The 26,787-nt window shown below is 37.7% G+C and overlaps 1 protein-coding gene across 8 annotated transcripts in view; it reads right to left on the bottom strand.

The window, feature by feature from the left end:
• AP3D1 (adaptor related protein complex 3 subunit delta 1) overlaps positions 1-26,787 on the bottom strand; it is a 52,246-nt gene that overhangs the window by 24,775 nt on the left and 684 nt on the right. For all 8 annotated transcript variants that reach the window (XM_087922740.1, XM_087922743.1, XM_026698980.2 and 5 more), the window contains 9 exons: positions 15,082-15,177; positions 11,712-11,792; positions 11,042-11,122; positions 10,030-10,137; positions 8,313-8,442; positions 6,922-7,061; positions 2,976-3,049; positions 271-320; positions 76-125 (listed from right to left, as the gene is read on the bottom strand). In XM_087922740.1, coding sequence (XP_087778866.1) covers positions 76-125; positions 271-320; positions 2,976-3,049; positions 6,922-7,061; positions 8,313-8,442; positions 10,030-10,137; positions 11,042-11,122; positions 11,712-11,792; positions 15,082-15,177 — 810 coding nt within the window. The remainder of the gene's footprint in view (positions 1-75; positions 126-270; positions 321-2,975; positions 3,050-6,921; positions 7,062-8,312; positions 8,443-10,029; positions 10,138-11,041; positions 11,123-11,711; positions 11,793-15,081; positions 15,178-26,787) is intronic.

Genomic DNA, 26,787 nt, shown 5'->3' with positions numbered 1-26,787 from the left:
TGTATAATTAAGATACCACAACATTCAAAGCCAACACAAAATAAGAGACAGACACCAAAAACAAAAGCCTGTTACCTGGATGCTTGCACTGTGGTTGGGCATTCCCGAGGAAAGAGAAATTAACACTGTGAAAGAGTTAAGGATGCACATGTTTAATTTTCAGTCAACTTTTCCTGGAAAAAGCTAACTTTCAGACATATATTTATAAAGTATCTGCTTTTCTTTTTTACTATTTAGAAAATGTAATATACCTCAATGATACTTCCTTACCTGCTATCACTGTGTTCACGCACTCGTAGAGGAGTGACATGGCTGAAGTGCTGAGGAAAAAAGACAGACAAATGACTGAATTATGAAACACAGTTAGTCCCAGAAGATGTTTCACCAGAAAGGTGACTGTATGTACGGTTTCTATAATTTAAAGAACTAAGGTGTATAAAACGTTGAAAGAAAAAAAAAACTCATTATTGCTTCAGAGAGCCTTATTCATAGTCAGCCATAGTTTAGTCATCTCTTGTCCTGATTATTATAAAGTTTATGTGAGCTGCCCTTGAAAACCACTCAGAAGCTTCAGCTGGTCTAAAATGTGGCTCCACCAGCAGTCAAATGCTTGCCATGATACTAACCATTACACAAGTTGCATTGGTTACCAATAGGCTTTCAGGTGCAATTCAGGGTGCTAGTTGTCAACTACAGGTAGTCCTCAACTTATGACCACAATTGAGCCCCTAATTTCCATTATTGAGACACTTCTTAAATGAGTTTTGCCCCATTTTGACCTTTCTTGCCACAGTTGTTACGTGAATCACTGAGCTTCATAAGCTAGTAACATGGTTGTTAAGTGAATCTGGCTTCCCCATTGATTTTGCTTGTCAAATGGTTGCAAAAGGTGATCACGTGACCTTGGGACACAGCAATGGTCATAAATATGAACCAGTTGCCAAGCACCTGAATTTTGATCACATGATCATGGGGAAGCTGCAAAGATTGTAAGCGAGAAAAATGGCTAAGTCACTTTTTTCGGTGCCACTGTAAACTCTGAATGCTCACTAAATGAATTGTTTTAAGTCGAGGTGTATAAAGCTGTATAAAGCTTATTTGAGGGTTCATCTTTCTCCTATTATGACTGCCCACTTGTAAGATCTGACAGAGTTTGCATGCTTTGAGTCATATCTATTAAGACAGCAGCCCCCAACCTTTTGGGCACCAGGGAGAGTTCTGTGGAGAGAGGTTTTTCTGCAGACCAGAGGGGGCGTGGTTTCCCATGCTGCCTGCATCCTGTGGATGGGGCTTCTGGCATGCCCTGGACTACTGCCAGTCCAAGGACCAGGAGTTGGGGACCCCTGTATTAAGGCATGTCATCTGATGAGTCTCGGGAGACAGGCCTTCTTGGTTGTACCATCTGCTCTTTGGATCACCAATCCCCTCCTCCCCACGGGATCCAAACAGCCCTGATCCCACTCTTTTTTAGAAGAGCTGTTTCCCCAGGCCCACTGTGACTGGTCTTGCTATTGGGTCTGTTGTTGTCTATTCTGACAACTTTTCCTTTCTATGGCATCAACTGTTGCACTGGCTCTTTATGTTTTTCTATATCAGGGGTGTCAAACTGGATTTCTTCAAGGGCTGGATCAGCATTGTAGTTCTCCTCTGAAGGCTGGCAGCAGGGGCAGCAGGGAGGGATGGCAGTGGAGACAACGACAATGGATGCCTCCTGAAGCACCCTGCCGGCCAAAACGTTTTTTCCCTCCATGGCTTCCTGAAAATGGGCTGTGTGGCCTGTTTTCTGTCCATTTTCCGGCCTGTTTTGAGCCCATTTTCGGCCCGTTTGGGGCCTATTTTTTGGCCCATTTTTGGCTGGCAGAGTGCTGCAGGAGGCCATGGAGGGTGAAAATGAGGCGTGGCTCCCCCCCCCGCATGCAGTCCGTTTTAGCCGCCAGAGGCACTGCAGGCTGGTCCCTTGATATTTCCAGGCTGGCCCCGCAGGCCAGATTTAAGCATCCTGCGGGTGTCATCTAGCCCGCAAGCCTTGAGTTTGACACCCCTGATCTATATCATCACTTCAAGTAATCTTGAGTGGGTATCCTATAGATGGGATAGAAGGACAGACAAATACAATTATGGAAAAGCAGAATCAACATTTGATATTTTGTTGCGTGAACATTCTTCTGTATATAACATTCTTCTTCTATATTTCATTTCTTTTGCAGAATGAAGGATTTAGAATAACTTTCTGCTTTGATTTGCTATAAATCAAAGACTGGAAAGAGTGGGAGTGCCCATTTTGCTTCATTTCTTGGAAGCAGATTACTTTTAAAAATATGGATAGAGTTGCCATGAATTCTATTTAATTTAGAAAAGTGACTTTGTGGAAAAAAAACAGGATTAAATGGACACTTCTTTCTTCCATCTAGTCTGTAAGTAGTTCCAATGGCCTCATTTATCCCACTTGCAGTTTCCATGATCACATTTTGGGGATTTGGACTAGCTCCCTTTTACGGTCATTTGCAGTACCACACAGTCACATGACCACAATCATGAGCATTGTTTTGCTGATTTCCAGCATTTATTTCTGGTTTCCAACCAAAAACGGCCATTGCAGAAAACCAGTTCACTTAACGGCAAATAAGGATATAAAATTACAGTCATGCTTAACAACAGCCACAACTTACAACCATAATTCCAGGCTCAATTACAGTCATAAATTGAAGACTACCTGGACTACCTTCAAAGGGATAAAACAACATTCTTTTTGGTGCTGTCTGGGGAATCACGATTAAAAAATCGCATAATGGTGGCAAATAAAAAAGACAGTCAAACCAATGCCAACACCCAGGATACCAATGACTAACCTTACCCAGAAGCACAAATAGTTTTATTGAATTATTTAATACTGACATTAAAATATATAGATGGCTGATTAGAGCCATCTCCCCCAGCCACAAAATGAAAAAATCTGGAAGAATTATCTGACTTACCTATGTATTAGATTGGTCAGGGGTTCTATCAATTTCTTTCCTAGCCTGGGTTCCAAAGGGGTGAGAGCACCAAACTAAAAAAAGAAAAGAAAGGGCATTACTTGGTAGTTGCCTCAGCATATATGCTAATTCTGTAAACATGAGTAAACATACAGCAGCAGACAAGAACCTGAACTGCTTCAGAAAACTACAGTATTAGGTAAATTCAAGCTGTCATTTAATGAACTGGCACAGTGCTTAAACCTAATCTTAGCCATAAAATATTTTGCTTGGTTGTGGCTCAGTGTGATATACAAGCCTATGAATTGTTTAGTATAACTTATGTGTAGTATTGTGTGGGAACAACATCAATATGGGACTTTCTGACAGTGATGAAAACCTACCAACCAGGGTTCAGTCCCGATAATTACAATATTTCCACCATCAGTAGCAGGATTCCTCTCTATGCATTTGCTCAGAAAAAGAAGAGTTATATTACAGTCATCTCTTGCCTGTTGGCTTTCTACTAGTATCTGGTTGCATAGTGTAGAAAGGGAAGGCTGGATTTGATCTGATCAGCATACCTCTACTCTGTGGAGACCAGGGAGATACTTAGCAGGCTAAAAAATGTTTGGATTTAAAAACCATTTGTTGACCGTAAACAGTGATTGCAGAAAACAAAGGAGGATTCCAGAATTCTGCTAGATTATAAGAAAGGTCAGTCAATCTATTATCTTATCATTGTCAGAAATTACCTTGGAGAAGCCCACGACAAGGACGTATAAGCAAAAACCCATCCAACAAATGGCTCAGTAGCAACTGATAATCAGAGAGATACTTATAATTAAACACAGAAGTTCCATCTGGCTATTAATGATTAATAAACAAATAATTGTTTATACTTCCCCCAAAATGCCTAGCACCCTTTCAAAGCCATTAGTATAAATTATGCAGCAAATTTTATGAGAATTTTAGTCTTGAATTTAATGTCCTGTGACATTTTACTATATAGAGATCAAAAGGGAAAACATCATCTATATTACAGCTTTCTAAAATAAAGATCATTTCTAAAAAAAAAACGTGTGGGAGGGTATTTTTGCCTTAATCATCTCTGCCTCCTTCAGCCATTTTTAAAAATTAGGTACCCCAGACTTCTTAATCCTATCCTTCCAAACACATACACACACTGCAGAGAGTACAGCGTTGCAGACACCTTCATTTTTGCTATTCTACAATGGCCAAAGAAAGGACTCCAGAACATTCACACTGGCAGCATGAAGGTCAACATCTATCATTTAAAAATTGTCTGCTTCATTCTCCCATGGGACACATATAGATAGAATATAGAACATAGAATAATAGAGTTGAAAGAAACCTGGGAGGTCTTCTAGTCTGACCTCCTACTCAAGCAGGAGACCTATAATATTTCAGACAAATTGTTGTCCAGACTCTTTTTGAAAGCCTCCAGTGATAGAGCACGCACAACTTCTGAAGGCAAGCTTGGTTAATTGCTTTCATCATCAGGAAATTTCTCCTTAGTTCAGGTTGCTTCTCTCCTTGATTAGTTTCCAACCATTGTTTCTTGTCTTGTCTTTGGTGCTTGGGAAAATAATTTGAACAACTCATCTTTGTAGGAGCCCCTCAAATATTGGAACAGTACTATCATGTTACCCCCAGTCCTTTTCACTGGACCAGACATACTCAATTCCTGTAACCATTCTTTGTATGTTTTAGTCTTCAGCTCCCATTAGGCAATTTTTGTTGCTCTTCTCTGTACTATTTCCAGTGTCTCAACATCTTTTTAATACTGTGGTGACCAGAATTGGATGCAGTATTCCAAGTGTGGTCTTACTAAGGTTTGTAAAGCAATACAGATATTTAACAATAACTTGTCTAAAAAGTCCTCCCTCTATGACAGTCATACCCATCACATTTATATTTTTTATATTTCTATTACTGCATGCCACTTACAATTAAGTAAAGTGACAAACTTTTATTAAGACATTATAGCAAGGAATCTTTTAAGGGAGAGAGCTATTACTTATATGAGTTTATAGCAAACTAATTTTTACAGTATTTCCTGAAATTTGTAAAACTACAAATATGAAAGCTAAATTTCCTTTTCCTCCCTTAGCAGGAACTAGAAGAGTGGGAGAAATGTAAAGGAAATCTAAGAATATGAGAAAGAACTATAGTGAAGAGGCCATACCTTAAAGGTAAAAAATATTTATCTTGGGTGCATAAAGCCCTGGCATCTGCAGTTACAGAAATCTTGGCTATAAGAGGCCCATGAAAAGCTACTGCCAGTCAAAGTAGACTAGGCTGAATATGCTTCAAAATCTTTTTGAAAAATAAGCTTCCAAACATGTGGGAGCATGCCTCTCTTTAAAGCAGCTGTATCTTTTTTTCAGAATTCCATGGAAGCCTAATAAAAGATACAACTGCTTTAAAGCCTTTGTATTTCTGCTTCATCCTAATAATTTTAAATATATATATAGCTCTAGAATAAATAGCAGGCTACGGGATTTGACCATCCTGTAAGAATCACCATTTGCTTGCTCCAGCCTTGTCTTTGCTGGCTAATTGAATCAGCCACTTTGTGATTGACTCCACAGTTCAGGGAAGGGATCCTTGAATGTGGAATCTGCTACTTGCACATCATTGTTGAAAAAAAAACCCCCACCCACTTGACCCAGAAGAACTTTCAAATTATAGGAAGGTCTTAAATGTGTAAACTTTCTAGGGGTTATTTGTAGCTTCACCTCCCCCACTATGAAATTACCCAGCATGAGAAATCTTGGCCATTCCCTCTTGTCAGAAGTATGGTATCAAATATTCAGGAAAAGATTTTATCCTATGTAACTCACATGCTACGGAATGGGAGCATGTTCAGCTTCAATATGTAGGGCAACGATAACAAATTTATTTTCATTAAATTATTATTCTGCTTACTTTAAGGGCTCATTTTAATTGCATTGTTATTTCTTATTTTTCATTGTTATTGCTATAAGATTGTTTAAATCTTGGCATAAAGAGAGGTGGGATAAAATTCAACAATAAATTAAATAAAATGAATTACATATGAATCCACAGTCAAGTTTTTAAGGTAGAAAAGAGTATGTTTCAGCAATCATCCAGGTGCCAGGGAAGCTCTTTCTATTCAAGACACTAGATAGCAGCTGCCAGACACAATTCTGTATTTCCCAGTAGCAGAGATACCTGTGTAGATTCTGGTATTGTGAAAGCATACAGGTAGTGCTCGATTTACAACCAGTCACGTAGTGACTGTACAAAGTTATGATACACTTACCTTGAGGCTATTTATCAAAGTTCTGACAGTCATCTCCCCCACGGTCATATGACCAAAGTTTAGGCACTCAGCAACATGGCCATTTGCAGCATGTTGGGGTCATATGACATCTTATGACAGCTTTGCTGAAAATCAGCATTTACTTCTGTTTTTTGACAATCTTTTGCCCATAGCAAACCGTGGGTTCACTTACAACCGCCACAGAAAATATCATGACCTGTTTTGCGACCATCAACAGTTACAATGATGGGTAAACTCCATTATGGTCGTAAGTTGAGAACCACCTGTATAGGATCAACAGACTGAAGTCCATGTATTACTGATTATGCAAACTCAATCCTATTTAATTCATAATTTTGTTTTTTGTAACCATGATTGCTTTGGGAAATAAGGATGGAAAGTTAAAAACAACCAGTAATGGAACTGCTGTCAAGAAGAATCTTTTTTGCTCATTCTTGTTTCCAATCTCATTTTTCTGTCTCCCTGGCAGATTTCTACTAGTGCTTGCCTGAAAACCAACAATTCCCCTCCAAAGCCTCCTGCTTTTCTCCACATCAGTCTGTGTCAGCTGCTACACCTCTGAAGTGACAGGGTTGTGTTTTTCACACCACATATACTGAGAAGAGATACCAGCTGCCAGGACCTGCTCATACTTGCCAATTTTATAATTTTAATGAGGACCCAGTTGTTAGTGGATGACGTCATCAGCTTAAAAAAGAGTGGAGCAAGAGAAAGATAATTCTTTGGATTGCGTCTGGCTAGCTCACATATAACATTCACAGCAGCTGATTGGACACCTGGAGGAAAAAAAAGAGGGTGGAATATCTTAGTAAGAGGGGCTGTGAGGCTCATAAATAGCAACTAAGCAACACTTTTTTCTTTAATTAATGTGCAAAATAATCCATGTAAAACAACTTAGAGGGATTTGGAAATAGAGAAGTCCATCCGATTCCTGCCCCACAAGAATGTTCCAATGACATACGAAAGGAGATTTCTAACTATACAGTATCTGAAATACAAGCATGCTCACAAGATATAGTTGAAACTTGAAAAACATTTCCTCATTCCCACTATGCTACTGTTTAAACTGGCAAAGAATTTAAATTGTTTACCCTAATACAAATGTGAAGGATGAGTAGTGTTTTCACAGTCAATAAGGGCTTCATGGCTACCAGGTGGGATCCATGCCAAGGTCCTGCATTTAGATCCAATTGTATACCCCAACCTTCCTATATAAACTTGGTCTTCCAGTCGCACTGAACTATAACAGCCAGCATGCCCTAGACCTTGAGAGCACTAAGTTCGGGAAAATGTGAGCTAGCTCCTATGCTGTAAGGACAGAGAGTAAAATAGGGAAGATGGTAACTAGGGGGATGGTAACACTGAGGTTTTGCCTAGAAAAAAGCATGGGGTGAATAGTATTAAGTTAGAAGGCAGAAAAGTAGAACATTAGGGTTGTTCTTGGTATAGAAAAAAGAACACCCCCCCCAACTCCAATAATAGACTGTTTTAAAGGAACAGCAAATTCTGATCTGAGAGAAAAGGCATATCTACATGTATTGTCTTCTCACATTCTAAATTTAATTAAAAAAAACACTTAATCCATATTCCCACATCAAAACTTTCTACCTGTCAAGGCCTATTTTGTCTATCACAGAGGTTCAGTGAGGGAAATGGGAACATAAGGTACAAAGCTGCTGTGGTATGTAACAGCTGTGCTAATCAGCATATTTAATTTAGCTCCAGCAATGCTGCTAATAAACTATTTTTGGGAAGCAAGATAAAGCTTTGAGAGCTTCACGAGTTAATCCATCCCACATTTTCTTTTGCACTTCACACTCATCCTGTGCATATGTGTAAATAAATGGCGTGCAAAGCTGTTTATTTTGGTCCTAGAATGTCATAGCATCCCCAGTACAAAACTAAGGAATCTGGTATACAAGTAACATCTCTATTACTGCAAAAGACCCTATCCAGATTTATTTAAATGTACACCTTCTTCCCAGGTCAAGAGTCCCAAACTGCTTAGAATCTTCTGGATCACTAACCAGGATCTGGGTCTTCCAGTTTCTCCTTAAGGCGGGGGAATGCAGGCCGAAGGGATTCAGGATATTTCAAAAACACTTTATACATGATTAACACTGCCTTCTTTCTGATGTAAGGCTTTGTGTGAGACATCTGCAGAGAGAAAAAGCTTTTTGACACATAGTTTTGCAGCAATTAAACCAAGAGTCCTTCATTTAATCCTTCAGAAAACACTCCTAAAAATTCAGGGGGTTTCTTTCCTGTGGCAAGAAGGAAGAAGACATCCATTTCAATGTGATTTCAAACCATGAAATTGGTCATGATGTTATCAAGGGGTAACATATACCTGTTTATTATCAATTAGATAGCCTACAATGAGAAGTTTATCACATCTAAAATCTGTGGGTTTTCATAGCTTTTAATAATCTTTGAGGTCTCACAGCCTGGGAGGAACAGCTTCTTAATTAGGTTTGCAGCATATTAAGCCTCAGAATCTAACTCAATGCACCATACACAAGTGGAAGGCCTGCCTGACCATAGGTTTTAGCAAACAGGCCTTCTGAAAGTTGCTTTGGGGGTGGGGATGGGGGGCAGAATGAAAGGAAAAGAACACAATGCTACCTGTCAAAAGAACTAGTGACAAGAGTTTGCTCTGGCTTTGGGACCAACAATTTGCTACACTAAGTATGTATGAATAACTAAGTATGTATAACTGATAATTTTAAAGAGTCCAAATGTAATATTTTTGCTAAGAAAGACATTTGAACAAAAAAGGTAATCTATTAAGAATTCCTGTTTGTAACTAAAACGGTAACACATTTAAATAAAAATATGTTTAATCAATGGATGTTAATTATTCTTCAAATAACATTTGAATAAAGTTTTTCAAGTTGCCTTGAACAAAAATCAAGTTGTGTCATCAGAAACTAGACTGGAACCCCATTAGTAATTGAATTAATCCTATGAAATCTTGAAAATTCCCCATCCCTTCATTATATTTATTTACATCAGGGTTTCCCAAATCGTGGGGCATTCCTCCCTTAGGGAAATGTAGATAGAACCCAAGAGAGGTGTGAAGGACCTTTTTTATTTTTTAATGTCTTTATTAAAAATAAAAGTTCCATTGTATCATTTTTATTGTTAATCTGTGTTCATTTCGATGTTTGGCTTTTTAGAGGAAGTGTGTACATTAAGATTACACTAAAGGGAGCTGTAATGGCATAAAGTTTAGGAACCCCCGTTTTACAGGTTTAAAATTTAGATATCAAAGAATGGGAGAATTAAGCATCAGAAATCTATTTTCTTACCCTGCAATCTCAGTCAATCTCAAAATGCTCAATAGGTTTGGACTTGATTAGTACTTGGACAGGAGAAAAACAGAAAATCCTAGGGCTAGGATCCATACTGGAAAGACTAAAAAAAAATCCCCAAATAATAATGTCTATACTATTACCAAAAAGCTCTACATACATGCTGTTATAATCACTAGGAATCAAATTCAATTTAGGACATTTTAAAAATAAGTCAATAAAGATTTGTGACTGTAACCATTGTGTTTTTGCAACATTTCCCTGCATGTGACTGGACCACAAAATGTGTCTCCACTGCTCCTCTAGTCAGCTGCTCTTGATATTTATTTGCTTTGAAAACATTTCTTCCTCATTTGGAACTTCAAAGAGGGTTTGCTCAGAGTGAACAATGCAGGTAGTGTGAATGGCCGGCCACTCTCCAGCTACTCACCAGAGTCATGATGTCATTTGCCAAATCTCTAGCAAGATCGGGAGTCACAAAACAGGACAAACCTGTTAGCGCAACTCCAGTATCATACTGATTGGGGCTACTCAGGTCCTAGAACAGTAAGGTAGAAAGGTGGGAGGAAGAGAGGGGGCAAGTGAACGAGAAAAAAAAATAGTATTTTTAAATTTTTGGAAGTATGCTGCAGATTTACAATATTTACATTCAAAATTCACTGTCAATCACATACACTTTTGAAAATGTCAATCACTAAATGACTCACTCTCCAAAACATAACGTATCATCTACAAAAACTCCTTTTGGCTTTTAGAATAGAATAGAAATAATTAGAATAATAAGAATTAAACTTATTAGAATAAGAATAAGAACAGAATAGAGTGGAACAGAATCATCAGGGTGGAAAATTTTGGAAGTTTTCTGGTCCATCCACCTGGCCAAGGCAGACGACCTTATACCATCCCAGATAAATAGTTGTCCAATCTTTTCTTGAAAGTCTCCAGCGATGTTTCACTGATTGTTCTCACTGTTAAGAAACTTCTCCTTAGTTCCAGGCTGGATTTGCTTTCATGAGATTCCACTCACTGCTTCTTATCCTACTCTCAGGTGTTTGGGAGAGTAGCCTTCATATATTGGAAGACAGCTATCTATTTGTTAGTTCCCTTAACCGTTCATCATTTTAAATATACAGAAACTCTTCTTAGCGACTGTTCCCTCAGATGAATCTGTTTGCTTACTGATGTCATCTCTGGAGACCCTTCTTGGTGCTCTGCTATATGAGAAGTAGTTAGAGGCAATGAAGATTGGGCTTTTCAACTACAGTGTTCCTCATTTCTACTGTCATTGCCTTGGTGCAAAAAGAAACTCAGAGAGTCTTTTTTGAAAGGAAGTTGAACTGTTTCAATGAAAATAAAGTCAAATAAAGCTTTGAAGTGTTTTGTTGACTACAGTTCGGCATAAGTATAATACAGGTGATTCAAGCCTCTTTTGGGGAATTTACCTTTCGGATCTGGTTAGTTGTCAGCATTATAACATCTGTCCCTTCATGAAAGCATTGAGAGGCAGCCAAATATCCGATCCTCTGCAAAATGAATTAAAAGTAATCACTACTTAAGACTCAATAGAGTTGCGGTCCATCATCTGAGAAACAAGGAGTCTAGTAAAATATAGACTGTAGGTGGTACAAAAGAATTGCATTAGGGCAACAGTTGGGGGTCTCAAAAAAGTACAATATAATAGAAATAAAATGACGGGAGAAATACAGAAATAGTTCTGGATGTACAGTTTAGCTTTCTAGACCTAACTGTAAAAGTATATTTAAATATATGGGCAATATCAAAATTGAAAAATCAGACAGCGACCCAAAAGGAGGCATCTAGCAATGATGGGGTTTCAGTGCCCTGCATAACTTCTGACACATCTTAGTGACTAGTAATATCAGAATTTTGTAAAGTAAATATTATTTTGTTGACAGAAAACAAGATTGTATAATAATTTTTACTGAGTAGAACTTAGCCTGCTTTTACATTTTGATTTTTTTTAAAAAAAGATACAAAATGTTATGGTTCCAGCTTCAGCAAGCAAAGGTCATTCTGCACAGAATTTAAAGTCCTCAATAACAGCAATTCTTGATGGTTTCTAACACTCCAAATTTCATATAGAGCACTTACTTTAAAAGTGAACTTGGATGCACTCATGACTTCAATGATGTTGAATGCTGCCCAACTGATATCATAGCCCAGCATCTGCAACTATTAACGGAATGGGATGTCACATTAATCTCAAAACAAGGGATAACTCAAAGTTCCCAATATATTTCAATGTATAAAATATTTGCTTGAATATTTTAACCTGAGTTTATATAGGAATACTTTCAGATTTTTGAGTTATGGGCCCCATATTTTGGCTTGCAAGATAGCCTCTAAATCAGAAACTTAGTTTGTATAAAGCAATGAAAGCACATCCTGAATAAAGCTGAACTTTGGTTGTCTTTCTGGCATACTGACCAAGATGCGCTGAAACTGTTCAATAATGTCTTTATAATTAGGTGAGCTAGGATGATGGTCAATATTTAAGAGCTCATTAGCTGACAACTATGGCATATGAAGAATTCTAACTTGTAATAAAAGAGGAATAAATTGTAAAAATATCAATTAATGAATAAATGAAAAATAGAAGTGTTACGTGGTTGGGAAACTCAGTCTAAGCCTATAGAGTGGAGTTTATTAATACATGTATTATTTATTATCATCAATACATATGTATTTATAATACATAAAGTGAAGCTTCGTATGTTATGAATGAATGAAAATGTATCTCAAAAAAGAATGAATTTGCATAATGTACACTGTTGTGGTTCATATGAAAATAGAAATTCACAGGTAACAGAACATGTGGGTATGAAAACTGGAAAGGCACTACAGAGCCAACTATTTTTATACATACACACAAAAATCTAGAATAAAAAGGTGAATTTATGTACCTCAGTACAGGGGTCCCCAACCTATGGGCTGTGGCCCACTAGTGGGCTGTGAGGGTCTTGCAACCGGGTTGCAGAAATGCTGGCAAGCACATGCTGGCGCAGATGAGCATGCACATCCTCACTCGTGCAAATAGATGAGCGCGTGTATGCTCCATTTGCATGAAAGCAGGCACCTGTGCATTCTGCTCGTGCAAATGGACTTGCACATATGTGCGTGCTTGCTGGCTACTCATGCGAAACCACCCTCTCTCCTCCCCCAGCCAGTCTGCAAAGCCGGAAATATTGGGGAACTCTGCCTTAGTAGCTGGAATAACTAATTTTAAGACATGTAAATACTAGTAGAAAAATAGTTTATTTCAACAATATTATTTGAAAAAAGAACAAATTGTATATATCAGAGCAAGCTTCTGCTGATTTTATAATAATGAAGTCATTGTTTTGTATCAAGAAAGTTGTGAATAGAAGCTTGCTTAACAACCCACAATCTTCACTTAATGACAGGAACTGGAATGCAAGGATTGATGTTGCTAAGTGATGGGGTCACGTGATGTCACACTTTTCGACTGCATTGCTTAGGTGATAGAAATTCTGGTCCCAATTGTCATCCTATCTTGAAAACTACTTATAAAAGGCAATATGAGAAATGTGTCAATGTGGTGGAAGCAAGAATGGTTTGCAACAATGGCGAAGTATGAAGATATCTGTGTGTGTGTGTGTGTGTGTGAGAGAGAGAGAGAGAGAGAGAGAGAGAGAGAGAGAGAGAGAGATTCAGCTTTGTTCGGGTATTTTCCCACGTCATTGTAGTTGTGCTTTTAAAGTTGTAGCGTTTTGGCAGAATCTCATCTGCCGTCATCAGGCCTCTGTATAGTGTTCATCTTCATTCAGATGAACACTATACAGAGGCCTGATGACAGCAGATGAGATTCTGCCGACACGTTGCTACAACTTTAAAAGCACAACTACAATGACGTGGGAAAATACCCAAACAAAGCTGAATACCATCCATGTATGTGTGTGTGTGTGTGTGTGTGTGTGTGTGTGTATGTATGTATCTTGTGTGTGTGTGTTGTGTGTGTGTGTGTGTGTGTGTGTGTGCTGTGTGTGTGTGAATCTGGCAAACAGATCACATATATATATATATATATATATATATATATATATATATATATGTTTTCTGAGGTTCTTGCGGGTATTTGTATGTGGATCCACATATATATGTGGATCCATACACACACACACACACACACACACACACACACACACACACACGTGTGTGTGTGTCTGTGTGTGTATGTGTAAATGGTGCTGGTGATTTCTTTTTTTATTTTCATTCTTCATTCCATTAGCTTCTTTTCCTATGTTTCTTATTCTTTCCTGTGCTTTGCATAATGATACTTACAGTGAAGGGTATCGCACAATATATCTTTATATTTATAATCAAAAGCCATGCCAAAACAGCAAAGAACACCACAATCAATACAAAACACAAGCTTTTAAATTAAGGGGCTGCATATTATTATCACTTGAAATTTATTATAGCTTCCGTAAGCTGGGCTGCTTACCAATGCAAATAAAAAATAATAAAAACCATTAAAAACATACAACCCGATAGACAGCCCCAACTAAAACAATCCAATTATTATAAATCAAACCATATGGCCACATAACATTTCTGTCTTAAAGGCCTTTCAAAAGTTGCTGACAAACTGTATTTTTAAAATGATCGAAAGAGAAATGATTAAACACACAGGAGTTAGGCCCACCAAACACATTTAATCAGACCAGTCAAACCTAGTCATTTATACAGCTGCTTTGCTTTAACCTAGACAATCTGAAACAAGGTGTCAAACTGAAGAGGTGTCAAACTGAATTTCTTGGAGGGCCAGGTCAGCATTGTAATTGTCCTCCATGGGCCGGCTGCGGGGGGGAGATGGGACGGATGCCCTCTTGCAGCACCCTGCTGGCCAAAACAGGGCATGGGGGGGGGGGTCTGTCTGCGGCTCCCTAATGCCCCATTTTTGCTAGCAGAGGCATCGCGGGCCAGTCCTTTGCTATTTCCAGGCCGGCCCTATAGGCCAGATCTAAGTAGCTTGTGGGTTAGATGCAGCCCACGGGCCTTAAGTTTGATACCCCTTGTCTAGAAGAACCTTAATTGACAGGTCCCAGAAAAAGTCAACTCTGTCAGATCTTCCAGAATGGGCAGAAATGACAGGAGATAGGCGGTTCCTTAAATAAATAGCCTCTATGCTATTTAGAGTATTAAAGATAACAACCTTAACTTTGAATTGCACCAGGAAGTCAACTGGTAACTAAGGGAGGTCACAGAATATGGGCAAGGCACGGCTATCCATCATTGCTTGTACTGTTAAGTGCTGTACCAGTGTAGCTTCCAAATGATTTTCAAAGGCAGTCACATACAGGAATGCATTGCAATAGCTCAACCACAAAGCGATCATATCCTTTACCAGATCTTCCAAGAAATAAAATGCTGTTAATATATCATTGAACAGCTCTGGAACTTTCTATCTTAGGGCATTCTAAATGAAGAAAATACTCACATAGGTGAGTTTGCAAACAGCATTTGCTTTCACAGCAATATTATCCTGCTTCAGTTCTTGTTTGATCTCATCAATGCATTGGGAGATGTACTTTGCCTGGAAGATAAAAAGAAAAAGTAAAGTGAGGTCATTGATTATAAAGAGCGTCAATCCAGAATGACCCAAATTACTGACAGCTGTAAAACAATTCACAAATAAGTTTGTCTGCCCTAAGGACAGAGGCAACAATTTCTGTGCTGAAATGCAGTAGGACTGACTGTCTTTAAGAATTCATCTGTTTATCTATGACTAATTCTGATATTGGAATTTCCCCCCAAATATCAATAAACAAAGTATTAGAAATCCTCTCACAAAGAGAGTAAACTGTCTCCTGCAAGGATAGGTGACTTGAAAACTTTTTGCATTGGATATGATTAAAATATCTAATTATCTATATAAAGACACTCTTTTTTGTTGCTCTTCAAAAAGGGACTGGAAGAAGGCAGTCAAAACTGGGAGACTGCTATTTAAATCATGACCTAGTCTAATAATTTTGTTAGCAGGATAGGAAAAACATGATCTACAAAAAGTCGTCAGTGATCTCTCATCACTGGTTAGTGATGATGGCACTAAAGAAAGAGGCTTATGATTAGTCCACAAAGTTTGGCCATTACAGTGTCCCTATGGTCATGTGATGATTCGAGAGCTTGGCAACCAATGAGCATTTAGGATGGTTTCAGTCAGTGTCCTGCAGTCATATGACCTTCTCTAATGGCTTTCAACAAGCAAAGTTAATGGGGAAGCCAGTAGGAAGCTGCAAGTTGCAATCATGTAATGTTGCACAACAATTGTATATGACCTGCCTAATAATTACAACTAGTTGCTGGAATTACCATTACAAGTTAGTGCAGTCATGTGATTTGTTCATTTTATGACAGTACTGTTAAGTTCCTGGTCCCAATTATGCTTGTATAATTGTATATAGAGAGCCACTGTGGCGCAATGGTTAGCATGCAGTACTGCAGGCTACTTCTGCTGACTGCCAGCTGCCTGCAATTTGGCAGTTCAAATCTCACCAGGCTCAAGGTTGACTCAGCCTTCCAAGGTCAGTAAAATGAGGAAAAAATTATTGGGGGCAATATGCTGACTCTGTAAACCGCTTAGAAAGGGCTGTAAAGCACTGTGAAGCGGGATACAAGTCTAAGTGTTACTGCTATTGTAAACTGAGAACTACCTGTACTATATTACAGGTAGTTGTAGTAGGCTTTGGCCAGCAATGTGGCTTCCTGGAAAGTTCTTCATTAGAAAACCTACCCTTGCCATGAAATTATCTGAGGAATACATAAATAAATTTGTGTTAACATGCAGTAAAAAAAATGCATGTTAATTTTAGATGCTAAACAAATCTCAACCCTTCTCCACAACTGACTGAAGTATTTGGAAGTGAAATTAAGAAGTACTGAAGAAGCAATTGTGGAGCTTCTGACTGTTGATAGCTCTTTTCCAATACTTCATCTCAGACTTACAGAATATTTGGAGGATTATGCAAACTTGCAGCTAATCCTACTGTACTGTTATCTGACTCTGCCAAATAGTTTCAGATTTCTGCCAGCCACACCCAACACTATGGACTCTCTCATCATTTGCCTCTTGGAAAATGCTTTTTGTCACAGGATTTTGTCCTATCAACTCACTGAGGCATATGAAGTGATTGTGAAAGGGCCAGATAAAGAAACCGAAGCTCTACAACTCTCAGTAAGAATTCAAAGTCAAGTAACAATAATTTAAGACAGAACTTTTCAAACTTCAGGAAAAAGTACACAGCTCTGTTCTAAAGCATCTGCTCTGAATGCAGACAGTCATAGGTTTAAGTGACAAAACAGCTCAGGTAGTAAAACAGAAGCCCCTTCTTTAGCATGATATTTTGGGGAGTCATTGCCTGTTAAAATAGACAATATTGGATCAGATGAATAATCCAACTAGAATTCATTTTTGTAAACTGCTCTGGGATTAGGAAAAAAATATGGAGGAATGAATGGCCATTCACACTTGACACTCAGGTCAGACTAGGGAACCTCTTCTCTGTGCATCAATAAATGCAATAAAAATGCAACCTCTTCTCTGTGCATCAATAAAAGGTAACTGAGTTAACTCCAGCCTAGATAAAATGATCATCCACACGGAAATGCGTAGAAAATTATCCTATGTTAAGGAATGTATAGGGCTCAATGAATTCTTAATTTCTGAGGACATACTTGGAAACTATTAATTTTTTAAGAATGTGCAACTGAAAATTCAGATTACATTTCAATGTCATGTTTTAAATTACAAGTAGTCCTCAATTTACAATAATTCATTTAGTGACTGTTCAAAGTTACAATGACACTGAATAAAATGATTTATGACCATTTTTCATTGTCTTCATGGTCATGTGACCAAAATTCAGACACTTGGCAACTGACTCATTTATGATAGTTGCAGTGTCCCAGAGTCACGTGGTCACCTTTTGCGGCCTGCAGACAAGCAAAGTCAATGGGGAAGCCAGATCACTTAACAACCGCATTACTAAGTTAACAACTGCAGTGATTCACTTAACAACTATGGCAAGAAATGGAGCAAAACTCAACTGTCTTAACAACAGTCTCACTTAGCAAGAAAAATGTTGGGCTCCAAAATTGTAAATTGAGGATTACCTGTAACATGCAAATCAAAAGCTACCAAATCTGGATTATGGTACAAACATCTGAATGCAAATATCTCTTTGCTCAGGATAGTTTTGCTCAAATTGGATAGCTCGATGTAAGTCTCAATTCATGGCCTTTAGAACCTTTGCTAATTGCATAGATGAAACACAACATGTTTCATGTTCTTGCTTAACCATCAAAGTCTCTGGATGACTTTACAGAATGACTGGAGTACTTTCTTGCCATGTTAATTCCTGGGATATAAAAAAGACAACTCTATGGATGCTGATTTGAGCTACTGTTGGTCATACTCCATTGCTTTCAGATTTTGAAACAAGCAAAAAGACTCAAATTTCCCATGTCTCTGCAATTCCACCTGGAATATGAGATGCTGAGAGAACTCCTTGTTCAGCATGCAACAGATCTTTTAGTATATAATTCTTCACACTAAATATTTGATGGCTATGTCACAGCAGAAGCATACAGATGCTATGGAGCCCATCACTTGCATATCTAATTCTCCAGATCAGGCTGAACAGTTCTTGTACTTGCCAAGAAAAATGCAGTTATTTCTCTTACAAAATGTGCCATTCCCAAAGCCACTGCAAAACGTGAGGATATGGATAGTTCAACCTGTTGACAGCAAACCCACAAATGAAAAAAACTTCACCTCTGAATCTCAACAGTAAGACAAAAACTGAGCAAAACCAATCTGATATTTTATGTAAGTGTTGAATACCCAGTTTGGCAGGGAGAAGGGGTCAAGCATGGAGCTAGCTTGGAGTCACTGCAGAACCAGCAAAAGGACAAGGACTGATCCCCTCCCCCCAGTTCCTTGGAGCCTTATTTAATTGTTCCCAAGAGTGGGCTGCCAGAACAAGGAGATTCCTGTATTATAGGCAGAACATAATAAAGTAGTTAGCTTGAGCTCTATATGCGTAGTTCTGACAATAAACCAAAGGCAGCCATAGGCAGCTGCCCCCCCTAAAAAAAACAGCAAGAATTCTGACATCAGCAAGAAAAGACAGGAAAATGCATATGAAACATTTAGAAAAAACATAATGTAGTTTTCCTTTAATAGGTGTGGACTAAGCATGGGGAGAATATAGTATAGTGTGTTCTCAGGAAAACATCCAAATATTATAACTGAAATATTGATCAATCATGTCAGGATACAGAATCTCAGAGACAGTGTCATTTCCTTATCAAAACAGATTCTTGCTAGGATGGAGTGATAGCTATGGACACTTGGAGCTTTTCAATGAAAATATAAAGTATCCTGAGAACACTATATGGAGGAGGCACAGCATTAGCAAAAAGAAAGATCTGCCTCCCCACCCCCACCATCACACTTTGTTCTCCCATCTGAAGCTGCTGAAGGTGAAGTGTGATTTTTTTTAACACTCTTAAATAAAGAGTCATTCTGAATTGCAATTGGCCCGCTGTGGAATATATTCCTGTGTATTTTACAGTGCATATTAATCAGCTGGGCAATAGCAACTAATGGCAGCTACAGAAACATTAATCTAAAACATATAAGATGTATGTATTTCAAGCATGGCATCACCAAGGCAATTTACACCCTTTTCTGTTTACTGAAGGTCAAAGCATGTACATTAACTGAAACAATAGCCTAAAGCTAGGCGGCCACTTGGCATTAGATCAAAACTTAATTCTGGCAAACTACATTAAATCCTGACATGAGACCTAGAAAAGAAGGAGAGAACTGAAGGTCGTTGTGGAACAGGGAAGGGGATAGGAGAAGCCATTCAGATCACAATAAGCAAGCCGTTTAAGAGCCTAAAAGTTGGGGAAAAGGTTGGAAAAGGGAATGAAAATGGAGGGGAAGAAAGAGTAAATAGGAGAAGCCATCTGAACAGCCAACTTCTGCCAGCCTAATAAATTATCCATCATTCTGATAAAGACAGTATGAACTAAGATACAGATACTTTTTTCACTGTAATTCCAGTAATTGTTCTTAGAGGCCAAAGATGACTGCTGGATGAATCCATTAAAATGGGGTGATAAATATAAAAAGTTTCACCCATCTTTAATTCTTAGGCTTGGAGCAGAAAGCACAATTTTGCTCTCCCACTTCCACTGTAGATTTTCATCGATTTTTCTCATACCAAATATTTTTTCTAGAATAACTAGCATGGTATAAAATTACAGACTGCATTTCTTTTTTCAAAACACAGAGCAAGGAAATGTGCTATGCCCATTAGCCAGATGATAATTAGAAAAATTAGACAGCAGAGGTCTTTGGAGAATTGGGCTTATTAAAATGTAACTGTATATGTGATATGATGAGAAATCAAGTTTATTGGAACATCAAGCAAAACAAAAGAATCAAAATTCTCATTTCTCATGCATGCTTTTTGGCCTGCTATTTTTGAAGAATGGATCTTGTTTGGAAGAATAGGTTTGGCAACTGTAACATACTTCTTAAAGCACAGGATGCATATTCAAAAGGTTAGTTCCCCCCCCCCCACCTTCTAGGGAAGCCATTGTTTAAAAAGTCAAATTATTTTAATGAATAGCATGAGGCTCTTGCACTTATAAGAGGTCCAAAGCACCTTTTCTGCATAAAATTTCAAACAGGTTCAGTTCTTAATTCTTTACATTCTGACAAGATGGTCACATCATATGCATGCACAATGCCATCCAATGGCAGTAATATTTCAGGAGTCTAAGAGCCATGTGAGAATGTAATCAGCATGAAGATACTACCTTATGCAGAGAGTCTTCATGCTGAGTGTAGAGACCACAATTGGAAAAATATGCATTAAGCCTGGGAAACAGAAAAAAATTAACGAGCTCAAACTGTTTCCTTCCTAATTCATTAGTATAAAAGGAAGTCAGGGAGGAGAAAACTTAAGTCAGACTTTTAAGATTCAGTTAAGATGGCATATATAAATAGAGTTCCAGGCTTAATCCTGATTTGGCCTTCCTCACATTTTAATGAATTGTTTTGGTCATTCAGTCTAAACTTAGTATCAAGCCTTTGGAGTCATAAGATTTAGGACATTAAAAATGAAAGATTTTGGTTTTTTTTTCAGTGTGCTGAATTCTTCATAAAATTCCCACATTTGGAGTTGGTAAATTCTTATACTTCCAGGAGGGAATTGAACAGCCACTTTTAGTTGTCAATCAAACTTTCATTTTCAGCATAAAAATCCAGGGGACATATGAAATGTAAACTTTCATTCATAACCAACTTTGACATAAAAGAGTTTAATTTATTAATTTATTTTAATTTATTTAACATTCAAAGTCCTAAGGCTATGTATTAACCTAGTCCTCCTTTTTGCTCCATGGCATATTTGTGGGATCAGAAAATGAGCAACTTGCTGTTCTGCATGTCATAAATTCATCTGCATACAAGAGCTGCTATTAAGCTCTTTATAACAGTTTCAATATGGGGATAAGCTAGTAACAACTGTCTTCTTCAAAGAATCAAGCTATAATCAATATAAAAAAACACAGCAGGAAATAGATGGCTGATTAAAAAGCCCCTGTACAGTTACATCACTTTCTCTCCCAAATTTCCCATGGCAATTCCAAATCTATCAGTGAATCTTGTATATATGTCTACCATTTTATTATAATCCCAAACGAAGCACGTAAGTCTGCAGTGTCACATATTTGAAAATGCTTCATGTGGTAAATATGGAGCCACATGACAGATTTCTCTGTTAAAAGTTTCTGCAAATCTTACACAACCACAAATAACTGCTATGCTCAGAACCCATAATGCATTATTCCCTCCACTATAGGGTGTGAAGAAACCAGCAGCTTTCATTTTCATTGTTTTAATTGTCAGGTTTAAATACACAGCAACCTACAAATATAAATCTTAACTGAATTCTAGTTAGCACAAGGTGCATGCCATGCTTAGAGATAAGTATTTATTTATTGAAAAAGACTGGGCCATTTATACAAAACTTATTCTTAAACATTCTGCCTCCATCCCTGTGGTTTGCGCCCAACCTCCTGTCCTTTCTGTAAGAGCCTGAAGACTTGGTTCTGCCAGTTGGCCTGGGGACCCAATGGGGGACTATTGGTCTAACAGCTGACCCCACCTCCTCCCTGCGTATCCTTCTCCCTCCAGGCCCATCTTTTAATTCAATGGTCCCCAACCTTTTTGGCACCAGGGACTGATTTTGTGGAAGACATTTTTTTCACAGACTGGTGGTGGTGGTGGTTTTGGTTTCATTTACTTGCCTGCAGCTCACCTCCAGCTGTGCAGCCAAGTTTCTAACAGACCATGGATCAGTACTGGTCCTTAACCCAGGGGTTGGGGACCCGTTTTAATTCACATTGCTGTATTTCCATTATTTATTTTTATTATTCCACTGTTTTTCAATTGTAATATTTACATTTTTAATAATTTGATGTTTGCTGTGGTAAGCTGCCCATAGCCCCATGGAGAGATGGGGGGAGGGGGGGGATAAATAAATAAATAAATAAAATTTTACAACCAAGCTGGATGGCTCAAAAGGACACAACAGAACACAAAAGAATCGTACAACCAGCATAAAAACCATTTTCAAAGCAAGACTTCCCCAATACATGAACATTCAGATTTACTGTGAATGCGTGAGTATGGGTAATAACAAGAGTTTTACTCTGGGTGAACAACTTACCCATAAACTACAAGTCAGACAGACTTCAAAAGCCAAACCCTCTGTCATATGGCCAATACCTTAGCTTTCTTTATAGAGGTTGTCCTTATGATACAAATGGCTCCACAATTTCTGTTGCTAAATGAAAAATTTGTTAAATGAATTTTGCCCCATTTTGCAACCTTTCTTGCCACAATTGTTAAGTGAATCATTGCAGTTGTTAAGTTAGTACCACGGTTGTTAAGTAAATCTGGCATTCCCATTGATTTTGCTTGTCAGAAGGACATAAAAGCTGATCACATGACCCTGGGAAATTGAAACCATCATTAATATGAATCAGTTGCCAAACATCCAAATTTTATTCAAGTGACCGTAGGGATGCTACAACGGTTGTAAGTGTGAAAAATGGTCATAAATCACTTTTTTCAATGTTGTTGTAACTTTGAACTGTCACTAAATGAACTGTTGTAGGTCAAGGACTACCTGTAGTGATTTGTGGTAATTTCCTATGATTTTCTTACTGAATTTTAAAAAAAAGCCTGAGTGGGATACAGTAAGATTAATTCTTCCCAAGACCTTTATTTTTAAAATACTGGTATGTAACCATAGAAGAGGTAAAAAAGCAAAAAGCTTAGCAGTAGAGATGCTGCTCCACCAGTAGGTCTGCTTTACAATTCATATCCGGAAGTCTTATTCATTGCTAATTGCCACTGAGGCATATAGTAGTCTTTTAAGTTCAATCAACATGTAAATAAGGTAACAAAAAGCTAAGAAATTGTTTAAGACTTTAAGGCATTCTTTTTAACCACAATTTAATCTATGGGTACAATAAACTATACACTTTAACTTATAAAATTAAACCAGATGTGCAATTTGTTTGAACAAAAGAAACTATATTTAAATATTTCAGTTAGAAGACCTGAAAGCCACCTCATAATGGAGAAAAACTATGTGGTTGCTAGCTGTTGACAGTGACAATGGCACATAATCAAAACTTCAAATGTGGAAAGCTAACATAAACTAAACAAGGTTAAGAGTAATTATATACTAGTCCTTGACTTATGACTGATCACTTAATGACCAAAGTTATGACAGGCTTCCCCAAAGTTACATATGACCAAGTTTCAAAGTTCATACAGCCATGCTGCCTGCAGTCACATGATCACATTTTGGGCATTTAGCAAATGGTCAAATGATTACAATTTTTTGTATTTACTTCTAGTTTCCGACAAAAATACACCCATTGGTTAAAATTGGTTCATTTTACAATTACTGAAAAAAAGGGCATAAAATTGGGTGCAGTCACATGGTGACCTGCTAAATGACCACAACTTACAACTATAACTCCTATAGTTTGGAATTCATACATAAATTTAAATTTCATTTCTTCACATGCTTGTGGTAAATGAGAGGTGTAGATGAACAAAAGAAAACTTGGCTAATTATGATAAATTATTTATAATTGCATCAAAAGACTAAATGTTCATGTTGTAAAGGCTATAAGACTCAGCCATTTCCTCTTTTTTAGTGGGTAGATTATATTAGGAGTCATTACAAAACAAAGTACAAATAGTTTCTCACTCACCCAAGGGCAGCTGGGAAACAAATACAATGTAGTAAGTGCTACATTCCTTAAATATAATAGATACATAGCAAACATTTCAAGGATGCAAGCTTTGCAAAAATATATAATTTGAAGTAGCTTTGTTAAAGCTTCTTCCTACACGTGCCCATATACAATTTATAAATTTTTTTGGTGGAGGCAGGACACAGATCAGAACGCTATATATACTTCTAAAGAAAAGAATGTAAATCTAATATAAATACTGGATACTTGCAAAACAAAGATGGGATTTTCAGAGAAATGTTTTAAAATCAATGCGTAAGTGCATGAACTATACTTTCCTTAATTATACCTGAGTCCTGAGACAGCAACCTGTTCCACACTAAACCATGGCTTGCTTAACCATTTTAAATTCAGTATCTGAGACATAAAATAGATTGGGTGGCCATTTGGTGGCCAGGGGTTCACTTAACAGTTTTGGGAAGGATTAAAACCACAATGAGTGGGATGATGAAATAAAGACAGCATGAGTGGAATCATTCTTCCCTGCCTTCCATATTAGAGGTTGTTTTTTTTAATGGCCCATTATATAGCTTACAGTACAATGTTCCTATATTTCCTATCATGAAAGAGTAGAAAGCTGTGCTGTAAAGGCAGAAAATCATGCTGTGAAATTTTAATAATTTTAATTGAAGTAGCATACCAGGACTGCAAAGGTCAGTTTTGCAGGCCATATAGCAACCACTAGTCATGTTTGGCTACACTCTTAGCACATTCAACAAATGATTTCAATCTTTATCTTGGGGAACAAGTAAAAAATAGTTATTCCAGTATTATCTCAAGGTGGTGGTTAAAAGTAGAATTGCAGCTAAGTGAGGACAGAAGATTGTTGCCACAGATTAGTTAGCTACAGCGATCAAATAGATTCATATTTCTAAGAAACCTCCCTTCCCCCCACAAAAAAATTAGGCATGAAGGTAATGTATCTCCCTTCCTGAGGGTCCTCAATATAGGAAATTCAGCAATGAATCAGCTTTGTTGATTGAGTAGGTTTACTGCAAACTAATCAGGCTGCCTTAGAAAAGCTACTTGTCTGAGCCTCAAACCCTGTTTCCACTACACGTTCGATGGCTGTGTTTGCAGAGCATGTTTATAATGAACTAAACCATGATTTAGGTAATTGTCTGAGTTCATATAATATACTGAACCATAAATTAGCCACAGAGGATAGGTTTATTCAACACAACAGGCTAAAATGTGGCTGGCTAGGTCATAGCTGTGGCATGCAAACCCAGCCAATATAACCATACTCGTTTAGTCTTATCACACATGTATTTACAATAGTTACTTATCTTTAAAAGCATATATGCAAAAAAAGTTGCACTGGTAGTAATGTGTTATGACTACTAGATACTTGCAACATTCTTGGGGGACTTTAGAAGTTGAACTAGGGAATCTATTGTATGAATTCATTTGCAAGAATTCAACCCATAATCTTAGGTAAGATGGGACATAATTAATTACAGGACTGTTGAAAGACAAGATAAATAATACAATGGTACATTCAAACACAAGCAGAATAAAGATGTTTATTCCCAAGTGTTAGTGTGATGTAGTAAAGTATTTTGAACTAGATCAAGGTTCGTCCATCCTTATCCACAGAAGAACTGCTACGAGGAAAATTGCAGAAGTGGTATCTATGCCACTTTCAGTTCTTTGTTGGAAGAAGAGTTTGCAACACTGGTCTACTTTGAGTAAATGTGAAATAAACAAATTATATATCAGTGATAAAGGACTCCAGATTTTTTGTTTGGTCAATGTATTTTACTGACTTTTGTTACTGAAGGCAGGGGTTTATTCAACTGTAAGACCACAAAACCTAGTCTAGTAAGAGCTTGATTATATCCACTTATATACCTATGTGGTTAATTACACAGAGATCTTCATAAAATATTGCCACAGCATAGTGACCAAGTCACTGAGATGCAACACAGAAAGCTCTGTCCAAATTTATCTTTTTAGCTACTATGGATAGCCTTTAAAAAATTACACCTTTATTTATGAAATTTATCTCCCACTCCCTTTCAGAAATGCAGGACTGTCTTCCAATTTTATACTCACAACAACCATGCTTGAATAGGCTGGGCCAAGAGTCTGTGATTGGCCCAAATGAAAGGTTTTTAAAAATGCTCACATGATGACAATATTACCAATTTATCTTGCAAAACTAGTTATGGAAGCTGAATAATGTCAAGTTGAAAATGTAAGACGCTATTTATCACAAAACCTATTTTACCTTTCTTTTATCAGAAAGGCTCCCCAAAAGGACTACAAAAATTAGTGATATAATACAGCACAGTTCCTATTCCAGGGCTTTAATGTAAAAGATACATTTATGGGAATCAAAAGGGAGAGGAATAACAAACTTCAAGCACAAGGTCCAAAGGGAGACCTTCTTTCTCTATTGTACTAATAAAGAAATCTTGCGCAACTCTTCTCTTTCCTTCCTTAACAGAGCCACTAAGATTAGAAACAAAGATGGAAGATCAGAAAAACCTAAAATGTTAAAAAAAGAAATCATATCCTCTTCTCCTGAGGGACAAAATAGATCAGAGAGAGCAAGTTCTTTGATTGAGCCACTCCCCGCATTTGGTGTTCCCGGAGGGAAACAAAGGGTACATATTTCATTATGCAAAAAAACAAAAACAAAAGGAAGGGAAAGGAGAAGGCAGCATGGGGTGGGAGGAACAGCAACAAGTGCATCCACAAATTCTTAAACCAGCTTTGTCCTTAATTTGGCTCCTTGAAGAAGCCTCGGGCTTCATTTCGCATGACATCCAGCTGGCATGCAACT

Source organism: Pseudonaja textilis, chromosome 1 (genome assembly GCF_049901715.1).
Source record: "Pseudonaja textilis isolate UNSWEBS1 chromosome 1, rPseTex1.2, whole genome shotgun sequence".
In the NCBI taxonomy this organism is placed as follows: domain Eukaryota; kingdom Metazoa; phylum Chordata; class Lepidosauria; order Squamata; family Elapidae; genus Pseudonaja; species Pseudonaja textilis.
Note: the sequence above shows the minus strand (reverse complement) of the source record. Positions and strands in the feature narration are given on the sequence as shown.